Genomic DNA, 16,031 nt, shown 5'->3' on the forward strand with positions numbered 1-16,031 from the left:
ACCACCGGAAACCTGGCCCTCGTGGTCCAGAATTCCTCCTGCTCTTTGAATCACCTTGTGTTCGCATTTGGAAAGAAAACTTAGCCACTTACAGCTGGGAGTAAATGCAATTCATGCATGAAGCACTGTGGGAGAAGGCAGAGGAAGGGGAGAGTGAAGCCTCTGTTTTTGTTTTTTTTTTAATCTTCATGTTTTCTAGCCTTGTCACTAATTGGATTAATACATGTGCCGGGCACATGGTAAGCTCTCTGCAGGTGACTGCTGTGCTGGCTGAAATAGCCGTGGGCAATCCCAGCAGGCAAACTGGAAAAGCAGGCAGGAACCGGATGGAGTAAACGGACAAAATGTCCATGTCCACACGTCCTTCTAAGAAGTCTGTCTCCCTTCCTGAGCATATACGTGTCAGTGCCATTCCTCTGTAGAAGAAGCTTGTTCACTGCCTGACAGTTGGATGTTTGAGTTCTTTAGGTCTGACTGGGGCAATCACAGCCAGATCTCCACCAAGCATTTTTGCCCAGGTGTGCTCTGGCCAAGTGGCCTGCTGGACTGAGCTGTTCTCAGTCCTTCCTTCCAGATCATCTGCACAGACCCAGCTCTGGCTCTGCTGTTTTCTTGACTTTCCTCCCACAGTGTCTGAAACATCACCATCAACTTAAAGTGGAATCACTCCAAGGTTTCGGTCCTGGAGCGTGGGCCCGCTGCACCGGGGAGGTCACGCGCACGGACTGGCCTACCAGCAGGGGGCACGCGTAACACTGGCTGCCCCGCACTCTGGGGCCTCCACGTCCCATGGATCGCAGCAGCATCAGGAAAATCAATTCCTCCCCAAATTAGACCCATCTGGTTACAGATTTAATTATCACTGTGTTCTGTAATTGTTGGCTTGCAAGGTAGCGGAGAGAAGCAAACATCTCGTTTTCAGCTTCCCCCCACTCCCGACCTCTTGAAGTAAAACTGACAAAAATAAAAAGAGCATTCTGGGAAACACTTAATAATTTAAACATTCATGAATTAAGAATATAAACAAAGGATTCCGAGTCTTCCGAGGAGGGAAGAAGGCGGCAGAAGGCACAGGACAGCGAGAGGTGCCTGGCCCGGGTCTCGCATCGGAGCGGGGGCTGCGCTTGGGCCCCGCCGAGCGCAAACGGTTAAGGGCGCGCGCAACCCGCGGGTTGGGAGGCCCGGCGAGTCCTCCCTGGCCGCCAGGCTGTCGCCTCCTGGAGGTCATCGGGCCCTTGGGGCGGGGGGGGGCCACCACCCGGCGGCGCAGGTGGGGACGCGCGCTCACAGCCGGCCAGGGTGTGGAGGGCGCACGGCGGGGGCGCCCGGCGGCGGGCGCGTGTGCGGCGGCCGGGTGCCGGCGGGCCCGGGGGTCGCGGGGCCGGGAGGCAGGGGCCCGGGGCGCGGGGCCGCTCCAGCGCGGCGTCTTTCTTCTCCTCGCAGTGATGTCATCGGCGGCAGCGGCTGGGAGCCGGGAGGCGGCGGCGGGGGCGGCGCCGGGCGGCCGCCGCAGGTTCATGTGCATCTAATGAAAAGGCACTTGACAGTCGGCCAGGACGCACGCGAGGGAGCGCGAGCCGGCCGGACCGCGGCGCCGCCCGAGCCAATCGCCGTCGCCGGCCTCTCCATGGGCGAGCAGGAGGAGGGGGCGGTGGGCGCAGCCGGCCGGGCCGCCGCCGCTCCGAGGTGAACGGCGCCGAGACGGGCTCGCGGCGCGGGGAGGCCCGGCGCGCCGCCGCTATGAATTCCGCCGAGCAGACCGTTACGTGGCTCATTACCTTGGGGGTGCTGGAGTCGCCCAAGAAAACCATCTCGGACCCGGAGGGCTTCCTGCAGGCGTCTCTGAAGGATGGGGTGGTCCTCTGCAGGCTGCTGGAGCGCCTGCTGCCCGGGACCATCGAGAAAGTGAGTGCCCCCCGGCCCGCGCCCCCCCGGCGGACAGGCCCGGGGCGGTGGGAAGGAAGCCCGGCGGTGGGAGCCTGGGCGGTGGGAGCCCTGGGCGGTGGGAGGCCCCGCGCCCCACCTTGCCCTCGCCGCGGCCCAGAATGCGCGGAGGCGCTCGGGCGCGGGGTCGCTGGCGCCGGCACCTGGTGGCCGCGCGGGGCGCGAAGGAGCCCACGCGCCTCCTTTGTGCGCGGACCCGGGAACGCGGACCGCGCGGGGGGCGCGCTGGCGGCGCGAGGACCCGGTGGCGGGATCCCGCTCGGGGCGCCATTGTGTGCGGTGCCGGCTGGGGAGGGGGCCGGGCCGCATTCAAGGGGAACGGCCCGGGGGGAGGCCGGGAGGGAAGGGGAGCTCTCTGCTCTGCCCCGCCTGAAGGAGGAGTCGCCCCCTCCGCGACCTGACCGGAGAACCCGGCTCCTGCGCCGTGCAACGCTTCCTCCCAGGCTTTGTTTGAATAGCTTTTGTGGGTGGTGTCGTATGAGTTTCACCCTCTGTTTAACTGACCAATTGCTGTGCATTTTTAAAAGGTGCATTTATCAATAGCCGAGGGCTGGGTTGTGAAATGATTTACTGCCCTCCCCACGAAGGAATTCCTCGTGTCTCCCAAGCCCAGCGGATGGCATACACAGGGCTGGGAAGCCCTGGCATTCTTCAAGGTTGGCTTGAAAGCGAGATTTGATTTTCAGGTTCATACCTGATTTTGAGCAGAGTCTGGTTCTGCAGACCTTGGTTCTCTTCGTCATGACTTGCGGTTTCCCGGGGCTGCAGCATGAACCTTGACCGCAACTCTGTGAGTGATTAAAGTTTGCTTTCCTCTGGCTCAGCTGACAAAGCAGGGGCGAGCGGAGAGAGCGCCTTTTAAAACGGTGGGCCCTGTATTTCAAAAACACTGCAGTCTTGTCCCAATTTTTTTTGCCAGTACATAATCTTAAGATCAACAATTATTTAAATGGTGTTAAGTGTAGAAATTAAAGTGCACCATAATTAGGAAAAACTATTTAATTTCTTAAATGAGGTTTATTGGCCCCAATGCACAGTATCAATTTGCTAATAATAAAAGGTTAATTTGGTGACTTTAAAAAGTAAAATGTTTAATCTTTTAAGTTTGTGCATATTCTGGCAATACATGTTAAAAGTCAGAAAAGATTTTATTTAATATGAATTGTGTATGCATGCTACTTTTAGGTATTACTTGGAACATATTTATGAAAACAGAATCAGTGTTTTAGACCGAACAGCTGCCTGTCTGCCCAGGAAATAAAAATGTCACTTCTACATGAACCTGATGTCACAGTAAAATTATGATTTAAGACAGAAATAAGAAGCAGGCTCTAACTTTCAGGGCACTCAAAATCCTTTGTTGTCATCTGGGTATCAGGACCTCTGCTAATAAAAGACAGATGTTGAAAGCCATTGAAAATCCATGCTAAGTTTACAAAAACAGGTTATATAAAAGACTGTTACATTTCTGAGAGTGAGGCTTTAGGAAACTTCAGAGGCTGTATGATAAAAACATGCCATTATCAATACATATATCATCTGGCATGTTAACTGCATTCACATTGACCAGCCGACTTCAATAATCACTTTCTTTTAAACTGTAGAAAGACTTTCTTAGAAAACCATAGCATTCCTTTCATCTTGGAAACAAAGAGAGGAATGAACATCATGTTTAACTTGCAGAAGCCAAACTGAAACAACCCAGCATCTTCCAAACCTGTGGTCACTCGGAAACTTCTTATAGTCCAGCTACCCTTTCATTCCCCCCAGGCCCCACCTGGTTTGTTTTAGAGGAACACAATCATCACGGAAGCTCAGCTGCAAAGTAGCAAATTATAGACACAAGCACTGATTCGATGTGGTACAAAGGTAGGTTTTCGGAGTAAAATATTAGCCATTCTCCACCTCTAAAAACCCTGGGTTTTGGAAGTTTCGTGAGCATTTTACATTTCCTAAGAAGAGTTATTTATTTGAACTTTCTGATGTTTGCATGCACACCAAATCACGTCTGCCAGAAAGCACGCAAGCGGAACAGCGTTCACGTGGATGTGGAAATGTTAGTCTGAGGACGTTTTTCCTTGAAAAGGAACATTTGGAAACTTCACCGAGTATTCATATGGAATGGAAAGGGTCCTAACTTTCCCCAGTTTGCCACGTGAACCCATGGAAGACTGGTTAACGGGGCGTAAGCAGCCTGCAACATAACTTTTGCAAAGTCACAATGTAAAATGAACCATCAGGCTGGGGACAGTGTAGTGCAGAATCGAGAACTGTGTTGGGGTGACTCGTGTCCCACATGCCTTTTATTAAGAAAATACATCCTTGAGGGAGGAGACAGCTCAGTGGTAGAGTGTTCACTTAGCACGCATGAGGTCCTGGGTTCGATCCTCAGTACCTCCATTAAAATAAATAAACCTAATTACCTTCCCCCAAAACAAAAACAAGACAAAGAGAATACGTCCTGGTGTGTTTTGTGTGCTCTGCTGCTTTGTTCTGCTTTAGGGCCAGTAAGAGGTGCAGAACTAAGGGCAGCTGACCGGTTCAGGCTGCTCTGCTCGCCTTCCTTTCCCGCAGCCTGTGTTCCTTTGGGTGGGAGGTCAGGCATGGGAGGGGCTGGTAGACTTCACACGAGCAGCTCACAGAAAAGAGACACATTTCATTATTGCCAGCGATACGTCCTCTGCCACAGGGGAGAGACAAGTGGGCGTCACAGGGCTCCCTAAATCTTCGCGTTCAATGCTCTGCTGCTTTGGTTTGGTCTAGTAATGGCCAGGATGTTTTGCTGACCTGCCCACGCTGTCTGCTTCTGTCATTCCTCCTGTGATGAGAAACGCACAAAGGCCACAGAGTCCAGTGGGCCTGTTAGCACTGGCTCACGAGCAAACACTCCAAACATCCTTAGACTATTTCGCCAAGGGGGTAAAATCGAGATATAGTAACGTTCCAGCCTCTGAAACTTCTGGGAGGTCACAAAGGCATGTTCACATAGTGGAAGTCATGACGTGCTGCTTTAGTTTTACTTGCAAATGCAGCAGAGGAAGTTGCTTGATTCACCAGGAAACACCCAAGGAACCTGGCTCTCTCTCTATGCCCAGGATAATGGAACACATCGTAGCACACAAAGTGCGGCACAGAAGACACTCCATCTGCCAGGATGTGTGGAATGCGGCTGAAAGTCAGAGGCTGCCCTCTGGCCTCGCTGGCTGCCCCGGGCGTGCGTGTGTGCCGTTAAACTGGTTTAAGCTCTTGGCTGTGTGTTCTCTTCCCCGGGCAGCTATTATCAGTACCAGAGGACTGCAGGCCAGGGGCTGAAACACCACAACTTCACTCTCTCACATCCTGGAGGCAGCAGTCGGGGAGGGAGGTGTGGGCAGGGCCGCTCCCTCTGCAGGTTCAGGGGAAGGTCTGTCCTGGCCTCTCCGGGGCGTCCGGTGATTCCCGGCAGCACGACTCCAGTCTCCCCACGGCGTCTCCCGGGGTCTCTTCTGTGTCCAGACTTCCCTTTTACAAGGACACCAGTCACTGGATTAGGGCCTCCCTCCCCCAGTGTGACCTCAACTTAACTGATTACATTGGCGACGACCTTGTGTCCAAATAAGGTCACGTTTGTGGTGCTGGGGCTGAGGGCTTGAACATACGAATCTCTGGGGTCACAATCCAACCCATAACAGGTTGCACAGTAAGTCTGAACCAGATGAACTTATTAAGTAGTTACCTGCCTGCAGGGTACAAGGTGCTATGGGAGATAAAAGACTAAATACCAGGTTCTTCAGGGTTTCGGTGCAGGAGAAAGCAAAACATAACTACAGAAACAGGAGCAGTGCGGGGTAGAGGGAGATCAGAAATCAAGATGTCAGGCATGGAAGAAAAGCAGCAACTGAAGAACGAAGGAGTCAGAGACCCACGTCTGAGCTGCCCAGCCTCGGATGATTTTTCTGACACGTGGATTAGAACATCGCGTATATTTCCCCAAACCACAACTGGCAGCCCTCACTGATCCTCTGCAGGCCTGCAGAGGATCAGTGAGTTCTGATGCAGCATAGGAAGAAGAATCTGCTTCTTCCTAATTGATTTCTGACTTGCTCTCGGCTCAGGCCTAGGGCGCTGGGGCTGGCGGGGGCGGGGCCCGAGAGAAACGGGGTCCTCCTGGCCGTCGGACAGCAGTGCTGAGTGTCCACCTGTCTCTCGGCCCTTTTGCCCCAAGAAGGATGCGGTCAGCAATGGCAGGGTGACGCTGGGGTGAGGGTCTCCCTCAGGGTGAGGGGGTTCTGAAGGCCAGTGCCCTGAAGCTGCCGTAAATGCCTGCCTGTCGCCGGAGAAGCCCTCACAGAGAAAAGTTACAGAACACATTATCTCCCGTGTTGCTAAAGAGAACTCTTTCAGGTTTGCAAACTGAATTGTTGGCTATATTAGGTTGCTGCTGATGAACCGGCTTCAGGTTTCGGAACAGTTAATTTTGTAATGATAAACATCTGCTTTTGAAGCATGTGACATTCAAGGCCTAGCTCAGCTCCACACCAGGCTGTCTTGTTTGGGTTTCAGGCCCTTGGAAGAGGGTAGCTGTAACTGCATTTGCTGGATCATTCAAAATAAAGCAAGCTCACCTAAGTTCAATTTAAATCGGGATCGCCTAAGGTGAGCTCCTGAGAGCCACGTGAGAGAAGCTGTGTTTACACGGACGGCACATGTGTGTGCACACTGGACTTGGGTTTGGAGGGTGCTGGGGGAAGGGTTTTGGGACGGCCTGTCACCAGGGCAGCTGCCGCTGGCAACTCTCAGGAGGCACGGCCTTGGTGCTCTCCCAGGACCTCGCTCTATTAATAGAAGCCACACCCAGAGTGGCCTCCTTCCCTCATTTCTTTAAGTACTGCCAGCCTTTATACCCATCTCTTTGAAGGAAGGAGCTGTGTGTGCCTCTAGACACAGGCCCTGCTGTTGTCTGGTGTCGCCCCGTTTCACAGAGGAGCACACTGAGGCCCGGCGGTTTGCTGCACCCAGTCACCTAGCTGGCGCGAGGGGGAAGCTTCCATCCTGGGTCTGCCTGCTGCCCCAGCCTTAGTGAGCCGGCTGGGCCCTGGCCTGCACTTGGTTGGGGCAGAGGGATGGTTTCTGCCTTCAGTGCAGGAAATCAGACAGTGTGCGTGGCCACGGTGGATGCCAGTGGTGGACGCAGTGGAGTCCAGGGTTAGGTCCTGAGGCATAGACTGCTCAGCGGGGTCCCAAGAGGGCAGGGACAGGGGGAGTGCGGGCAGGCAGCTGCGGGTGTGAGCAGCGCTCTCCTGGCCAGGTGGGAGCTCAGCGACCACTGGAGAGAGGACAGGGAGTTGTGGGGGCCCTACCCTCGGGGGGGCTCGCTGCCCCTCTTCTCATCTCCTGTGGAGGGTGCTCCCAAGGGCCACTGTAGGCTCTCCCTCAGAGATCGGATAACGTGACTGGCCCCCAGGCCTTCCTGACTGTTTACTGAGTATCCATCTATGCCAGGGCTTAAAACAATACTACATATACACACATTGTAGAAGCAATACTATATGTATACATATTGTATATAATAAACTTTTTTGGTAGGGCTGTCTCTAGACTTTTGGACAGGAATCACACCGGGGCTGGAGTCGCATATGAGTCTGTCACTGTCGGTAGAAGGTGGCCAAGGCACATCATCCCTCTGGGCACTCAGCTCTGCCGGGGCAACACCAGGGGCTGAGGCTTAGTGGTCCCTAAGACCTCCTGGTCTCTCCAAGGCCACTGTAAAATGAGGTGGTCCCAGTATGTGCTCCAGTCATCCATTTGCTGTGTGACGTTGGGCAACCTGCCTAACTTCTCTGAACCCCCATTTCCTCCTCCTACAAGCAAGATGAATGACTCCTGCTTGGAGGGAATGGCCTGCTGGGGCAATGGGGTCATTATCGGGGTAGCTGAGTAAGTGCAGGGGCTTGCGCAGCGCCAGGCGCACAGCAGGTCCTCGTGGACGGGAGTTACTATTATTTGATGGGTTAGTGCTGAAAACTCTGCCTGCTATGTCTAGGAAACTCTAAGCCAGGATTTGAACCTTAACTCCTCCCACATCCAGGAATATTTCCTTATTCTCACAACTGGGCAGATTCTTGCAACCGTAGGGGGCCCCTCCCTTCCCACAGTGATAGACTACCATCATCTGGGGCGGTGGGACCACAGAATTGGCTTCCTGGGCCCTCTGGCTAGCGTCGGGTCCCCACACAGCTGCTGGCTCACAGGAGCCGGGGGGACTGAGCGGGGGGCTCGGGTTTCATGTATATAGAGTTTCATGCATGGGAAAGGCCCTGAGTCACAGATGGGCAGTGAGGGCCGGGACAGCCACCCTAGGCCTGCAGCAGGAAGGCTCTGGGGCAGCCCCAGGGCCCTGTGTGCCCAGGGTACCACTTCTGACTTTTCCCTTCCTCTTCAATTCTGCCAAGTTAGGTTAGGAGAACTTATTTCCTGTTTCCTGTTGTTTTTATATTTTTGACTTTAATGTTGATATATTTGAACTTAGCTGTGAATTTTGAAAGTCCTATGAGCCAGGCTGTGGCTCTTCACCTGGCTTTTGTGGGACAGTGTCTGCTGCAGTCTAAAGTCACGGAGAAGGGGCGGGGATGTTCATACATTTCCAACACATTTGTTCAAAATATTTAAATCTAACCAATATATTTATCACGTTCCTACTATATGCATGCTAGTGTACACATCATAAACACGGAAACACATGTGTTCTGTACCATCTTTTCAGACAAGTCACAAGAGAAACCATAGGGGCTGAAGTGTAAAGCATTTGTGAATTCTGAGGGGAATGAATTCCCAACCCAAACTCATCATTTTACAGATGGGTTATCTGAGAGCAGTGGCATATGGTTGTATAAGTTGTGCACGGCACAGTCTAGGGAGTCATTCACACTGTAGTCTAAATGAATGGTAGCTCCTGAATTGTGCTGGGGGCAGTGGTGCATAGTGGTGAGCTTCTGTAGAGACCAACCTCTGAGGGTACCCAGCAAGTCAGAGGAGTGTTGGGTAGATTGTGGAGGTGGCCCCACCTTGCAGAGTGACCCGTAGCTCTTACCATTGAGAGGTGGAGACTTCTCTCACTTCTTGAATCTGAGCTGGCCTCAGCTTGTTTTGGTCAATGAGATGTGGCAGAAGTGACAGGTGCTCGTTCCCAGCCAGGCCTTGGGAGGCCCCGTGTGTTTCCACACTCTCAGCCCCGCCCTGGATGCAGAGGGAGGCAAGACTCCAGGGCGGAGAGCTCAGCTGTCCCCCAGCGGCCTCTTGGACCCGCCTGCAGCCCACCAGCTCCCGTCACTGGAGAGAGCCCAGCTGAGATCAGGGGAGCTGCCATCCAAACCGGAGTTCTCCCCTGCCACATGAGCTGGCTGGCCCGCAGCCCTGCGGGCAGGAGCACCTGCCGGTTTCAGCTGCCCCTGAGGTCCGGCGGCTGCCGCCCCTGCAGCCCCACTGCGGCCGCAGGTGCCCTGCAGGACAGTATTTTGTGCATAACTTTGATTATTGTTACACTTAGAGCAGCTTTTTTTTTAAAGGGGCCAAGCACGTTCCTATCTTTTCCCTAAAGAAGGTGCATGTAATTCAGAACCAAGAAAAGCACAATACTTCCAGCCTTTTCCAGTCCCTTCCGAAGTGTCTGAGTTTAAAACAGGAGTCCTCGTTTCCAAGTTTACTTTGAAGGTGCAGCTGCTGGCGGTGAAGTCTTGTCCTGGCCGTGTGACTTCCGTCAGCAGTCTAACAGAGATCCGTAGAGCAGCCTGGTTTTGGATAATCTGTCAGCGTCCCGGCCCGTCAGTGCCTTTCTTCCTCAGGTCTGAGGGTCTCACTGCTGCTTCTGGGGCCGAGAAGGCGCCCTGCCACCTCCCGCCTGCCCTTGGGATGGTTTAAGTTCCTAAGAGACTGCAAGTTCCATCTCTAGTTGGTATATTTGTTCAGAAGTCTTCTGTCAGGAATACAAATTTTGGGGGGAAAAAGCCCCACTGCTTTGTGAATGCTTGCCGAAAGATGATGGCTCCGTCATTTGCTTTAAGGAAGAATGTTACAGGGATTCTGACAGAAAATCTGGCGTTTCAGAGGACTTGTCCTGGTACCAATAGCCTGAGTTGCTGGCTCTCCAGGAGAGGCAGGAGGCTGTCAGAGCACGTGGGACCATACTCCAGGCTCCGTGTGACCGTGTCTACGGGCTGGGGAATCGCCGCCTTCAGAGACGCTCAGAAGACATTGGTGCTGGTCACAGAGTTCTTCTCACGGAAACATGAAATTTTCCGGTCATAGTTCTCGCATTTGTTAAAGTATTTTTGTTTCTTTTGAAAACAAGCTCCATAAATAGAATGGGGTTAAATTCCTGACAGACTTGTGGCAAAGGTTAAGCTTCCAGAAAGTACCACACTTTTAAGCCATGCTTTTAAGTGACAAGGGACTGGAACTGAGTGTCTTCCAGAGGCAACCAGCGGACGAGAAACGGAGATGGAGAGTCCGTTTCCATGCTTCTGACCTCTGACCAAGCACATCTTCTTGGACTGACTTCGAGTAACTGCTGTCGGCAGTCCAAGGTCGTTCTTCAAATAACTAATAGTAACTATATTTTGTTGGGGTGAGTCTTAGGTACGCTGTTTATAAATTGTTAAAACAATATTCTGGAAAGGGGAGTACTCACCCTGCACGTGATTTAAGTCTTCTGTTGTCTGTAAGAGAGCCTCCACCTTAAGAAGCTAGAAAGATAAGGGCAAATGAAACCCAGAATAAGTAACAGACAAAAGAAAATAAAGAATAGAATGGGAATCTGTGAAAGGCAAACTAGAAAATTACCAGGGAAAACTGACAAAACCAAAGCTGGTTCTTGGAGAAAATCAAGTAAGTGGATGAACCTCTTAGACTGATCAGGAAAAATGGAGGGAAGACACAGATGCCCGATATGAACAATCACATAGACTCGACAGGTATTTAAAGGACAATAATGGGGTATTAGGATCATTTTTATACCAATAAATTCTGTATCTTAGATGAAAGGTTCAACTTCCATGGACGCACAGACGCCCAAGAAGAAATGGGTGGCTTTAAGAGCCCTGTATCTATTAAGGAACTTAAACTTGTAGTTTAAAAGTGTCTCATAAAGACAATTCCAAGCCAGATGGCCTCCCTGCTGAATTCCACCAAGCAAGTGGGGACTTGTATCCAGAATATGTGACTAGCTCTCAAGACTCAGTAACAGGGAGACAAACAACCCAATTTAAAAATGGACAGATGGTCTGAGGCTTTACTAAACAAGATACACAGGTGACAAGCACATGACAAGGTGTTTGACATTATTAGTCGTTAGGGACATGTAAACTAAAACCACGTGAGACACCACTACACGCCTATTGGAACAGCTAAAATTTAACAGACTGACACCACCAAGCGTTGCCAAGGGTGTGGAGGAACTGGAACTCCCACCCGCTGCTGGTGGGGTGAAAGCTGGATGTAAGATGGTGGGTGTAAAACTGTGCAAGTTCTTTAGAAAATGGCCACTTTCTTTTTTTTTCAGTTGTGGTCATTTTACAATGTGGTGTCAACTTCCAGTGTAGAGCACAATTTTTCAGTTATACAGGAACATACATATATTCATTGTCACTTTTTTTCTCTGTGAGCTGCAAGATCTTGTATATATTCCTCTGTGCTATACAGTATAATCTTATTTATCTATTCTACATATACCTGGCAGTATCTACAAATTTTGAAATCCAGTCTACCCCTTCCCACCCCCAACCCCCTTGGCAACCACAAGTTTCTATTCTATGTCTATGAGTCTGTTTCTGTTTTGTATTTATGTTCTTTTTTTTTTAGATTCCACATATGAGCAATCTCATATGGTATTTTTCTTTCTCTTTCTGGCTTACTTCACTTAGAATGACGTTCTCCAGGGACATCCATGTTGCTGCAAAAGTTGTTGTCATTTTTATGGCTGTGTAGTATTCCATTATATAAATATACCACATCTTCTTTATCTAGTCTTCTGTTGATGGACATTTAGGCTGTTTCCATGTTTTGGCTATTGTAAATAGTGCTGCTATGAACATTGGGGTGCAGGTATCTTTTTGAAGTAGAGTTCCTTCTGTATATGTGCCCAGGAGCAGGATTCCTGGGTCATATGGTAAGTCTATTCCTAGTCTTTTGAGGAACCTCCATACTATTTTCCATAGTGGCTGCACCAAACTGCATTCCCACTAGCAGTGTAGGAGGGTTCCCTTTAGAAAATGGTCACTTTCTTAAAGTATTAAACATACATCAACCAAATGATTTAGCAATTCCACATTTAGGTACTTACCCAAGAAAATGGGAACGATTATGTCCAGACCAAGTCCTGTGCACAAGTCTTCATTGCACTTTATTTTTAATAGCTACAAACTAGACCCAACTCAGATGTTTTCAACTGGTACATGGATAAACGAAGTGTGGTATTTGCACAGACTACTACTCAGCATTAAAGGGAGCACACTATAGCATGGATGAAAATTCTGCTGAGTAAAGAAGCTAGTCAGAAATGTACACTGTATGATTCCACTGATGTAAAGTTCTACAGAATGCAGCAGCATCTACGGGGACAGAAGGTGGGCCTGTGCTTGCTTAGGGACCCTTTGGAGGGTACGAGGAGTCCCTTGGGGGTGGTGGCTATGTTCGTGATCTTGATTCTGGTAATGGTTTCACAAGTGAATGTGTGATGAAAACTTCTCAGATCGAACACTCCAAGTACGAGCAGTTTACTGAATGTTGATGACATCTCAGTGTGTGGTACCGGACAGTACTCACCCTGTGTATTGTGTGCGGTGGCGCTTGAGTTCATGTCACTGCCAGTCCTCTACTTTTGAACCTAGTTGTTCAGAAAACATGTATAGAATTTTAAAGGGCAAGTATACTTAGATTCATTGCCCAGAGCTCATTTATTTATCTGTGTATTTTCTTATCGAATCTTTATTGGGTCTCTGCTGTGGTTCAAGAATTGTGCCGGGAGACATGATGATTAGCAAAGAGGCTTGCATACCGTCTGGTTAGGGAGAAGTACCTGAAAGGTGCCACCTGAATTTGTTGCTCTACAAGTTGAGATACGTGCTCTGAAGGCAAGAAGCAGATTTCTGCAGGTGTGTCGCAGAGGGACCTGATTTACTCCTGGCGGTGGGGACAGGAAGGTCTCCTTGACGAGTGGCGTCCAAGGGGCTCTGATGTGGGCAGGCTGAGATTAGAGGAGGGAGTGTGTGGTGAGAGGAAGTGAGGGGGAGGCGGCCCGGGTGGCCACGGCCCTGAGACTAAGGCAGAGCTACGAGGGCACCTGGAGAGACACGGGCCAGCAGCACTGGGTCTTGGGTGACATTTGGTCTCAATATTTTTTCAGAGTTTTGAAGGGAAGAATGATATGATCAATTGTGAATTTTTAAAACAATCCTCCAGAGTTTCCAGTGTGGGAAACAGATTGGATGGATCCAGATGGACAAGATCATTGTTCAGTTCTTGGAGTCATCCACTGAGAGTGCTGGGAGCTGAGACCGGAATGGACCCAGTGCTCCCAAAAACATGAGGACGGAGCAGGGAGAGACCAGGGGAAGGCAGGTAGCAGGGCCTGACAGTGGGCTGAGCTGGTGGAAGGTGTCCCAAGTAACTCCTGGGCCCTGGCCATACACTAGGACAGATGGCGGCCCCACCTGGGAGAGGGACCGTGGCCTGGGGCCTGGGCTTGGTACCAGCGGATCATGAGTGGCTTCAGTGCCAAGTGTGCTGGATCGGGGCTCTGAGAGGACACCTGGGTTGGGATGTAAATTGGGGAGTCACACCATAGAGGTGCGGGATTTCTTAGGGGGAAATCATAGAGTGAGAACTTAAGAAGGCCTGGGGACTTGGAAGTAGCTGACCAGGCAATGCTGATGAGCCTGGGGGCTAAGGGAGGTGGCAGTTGAGGCTGGAGAGGGTGTGGTGACCGGCAGTCGGTGGAAGCGGACAGACAGTATGCTGCAAGACGTCCAGAGAGTGTGCTTCAACCCCCCCAAAGCAGAGAGTGTTGGCAGTGTGCCTGGAGAAGAGAGGGCTCCATGACTAAGTAAGTGTCCTGGGCCAACAGGCACGCCTGCAGCGTCCTGGGCAGGCCTGGCTGAACGGTCAGCCTGGTCATTGTGACCTTAGAAGGGCGCCTGTGCTCAGGCAAAGAGGGCGAGTGTGAGTTCAGACTGCTGGGCGCCCACGGAGAGCCCACTGGACGTTGTAGGTTACATGGTATGTCAGACAGGACAAGTGTGACCAAGAAACACGGCGGGGGGGGAGGCGGGGGCGGGGCGTGCCAGCAGTTAGAGTGACGTTGCAATCTCACATCCAGCAGGAAGGCAGGCATACCAAAAGTGACATTTGAAAAACGACTTGAGGGATATGAGCAAAGGTGTGATGTGAATATCAGGGAGAAGGGAATTTCAGGTGGGGGTGGGGGGAGTCTGTGCAAAGGTCCGGAGGTGGGAGCCTGCCTGGCAAATTCTGGGAACAGCAGAGGCCAGTGTGAGCTGGGGAAGGGTGCAGCTGGCTGATGAGGTCAAGGGAACACGGCACAGACCGCGCAGGGCCTGCTTGGCCATCGTAAGGAGTTGACGTAAAAATCAGTGGACTTTGTGGGCAGTTTTAGGTTCCCAGAAACACTGAGCAGAAAGTACAGGGAGTTTCCATACACCGCTCTCCACTTTCCTCCATTCGTAACATCCTGTATTTGTGTGGTTTGGCTGTTACATTACTAGCCGGAGCCCACAGCGTGTGTCAGGGTCCCTCTGTGCGTGCGGTCTGTGGGTCTGGACGTGACATGTGTCCATCACCGCGGTGTCACACAGGATGGTTTCACTGCCCTGAAACCTCCCTGTGCTCCGCCCGCTCATCCTGCCCCGTCTCCTAGTCTCCAGCAACTCCTGATCTTTTCATTGTTGCCATAGTTCTACCTTTTCCTGGATGTCACAGAGCTGGAATCACGCTGTGTGTGGCCTTTCCAGATTGGCATCTTTCCCTTAGTGATATGCATTTAAGTTCCCTCCATGTCCTTCTGTGGCCTGATAGCTCCTTCCTTTTCAGTGCTGAGTGATCTTCCCTTGTCTGAGTGGACCACAGTCTATTTATTCATTCACCTACTGACGGGCACTTGATTACTTCCAGCTTTTGGCCACTACAAATAAAGCTGCTACAAACATTTGTATTCAGGTTTTTGTATGGACATGTGTTTTCAACTCATCTGGGGAAAGCATATTTACCCAGGAAGCAAGATGGCTGGACCTCAGGGTAAGAGGGTGTTTAGTTCTGTAAGAACCATCTCCCGCTGTGTCTGCAGCAGTTTATTCCTGCCGGCAGCGGGTGAGAGTCCCCGCTGCTCACGCCCCGGCCGGCACCCGGCGTCACCAGGGTTGGGTCTGTGTCATTCTGGTGGGTGGGTAGTCGCATCTCTCTGTGTTTTAATTTCCATTTCCCTGATGACGTATGATGTGGAGCATCTTTTCATGTGCTCTTCTGTCTTGCCGTCTGTGTGCCTTCTTTGGTAAGGCGTCTGTTCCTTTTTAAACCCATTTTTAAATTGGGTTGTCTGTTTTCTTGCTGTTGAGTTTCAGGGGTTCTCCATATATTCTGGATACAGGTCCTTGATTGGATGTGTGTTTTGCAAATGCACTACTTTCCTCCAGTCTGTGTCTTATCTTTTCTTTCTCTTGAAGGACTTTGGCTTTTACTCTGAGTGGCATGGGGAGCTTTGAGGGTTTTGAGCAGAGGGGTGATGTGACAGGCAGACTGTCAACGCGCAGCGAGATAGTCCAGGCACAGCAGTACGGAAGAAACGACTCCTGAGCGTGCTTTGGTAGCCTTATCTTTAGCTTAATGAAGGTGAATTTTTCCAAGTGATTTTTTGAAAACTTGGAAAAAGTATTTCCCAACCACACACTGCCACACATCTCACTCACAGCCCCGGCCCCATCTGTGTCAGCCTGGACCCTGCAGATACTTAAGTTTCGGGAGACAACGATCTTTTTAATCACCTTTTTAATATGAAGTCTCAACTGGCTTCTTTGAGGGCAGGAGCAGTCCAAGCTGCGGCC

General features: G+C 51.2%; 1 protein-coding gene across 8 annotated transcripts in view; it reads left to right on the top strand.

Moving 5' to 3' along the window:
• Positions 1-1,554: 1,554 nt before the first annotated feature.
• The window catches only part of ARHGEF7 (Rho guanine nucleotide exchange factor 7), a 101,701-nt gene continuing 87,224 nt past the window's right edge, over positions 1,555-16,031 (top strand). Inside the window, exon 1 of one of the 8 annotated variants that reach the window (XM_072976540.1) lies at positions 1,555-1,905. In XM_072976540.1, the coding sequence (XP_072832641.1) occupies positions 1,741-1,905 (165 nt within the window). In that variant the 5' untranslated portion in view covers positions 1,555-1,740. The remainder of the gene's footprint in view (positions 1,906-16,031) is intronic. The other 7 variants (XM_072976542.1, XM_072976535.1, XM_072976538.1 and 4 more) reach the window with 7 other exon arrangements.

The sequence above is a fragment of the Vicugna pacos genome, chromosome 14 (assembly GCF_048564905.1).
Source record: "Vicugna pacos chromosome 14, VicPac4, whole genome shotgun sequence".
Lineage (NCBI taxonomy): Eukaryota > Metazoa > Chordata > Mammalia > Artiodactyla > Camelidae > Vicugna > Vicugna pacos.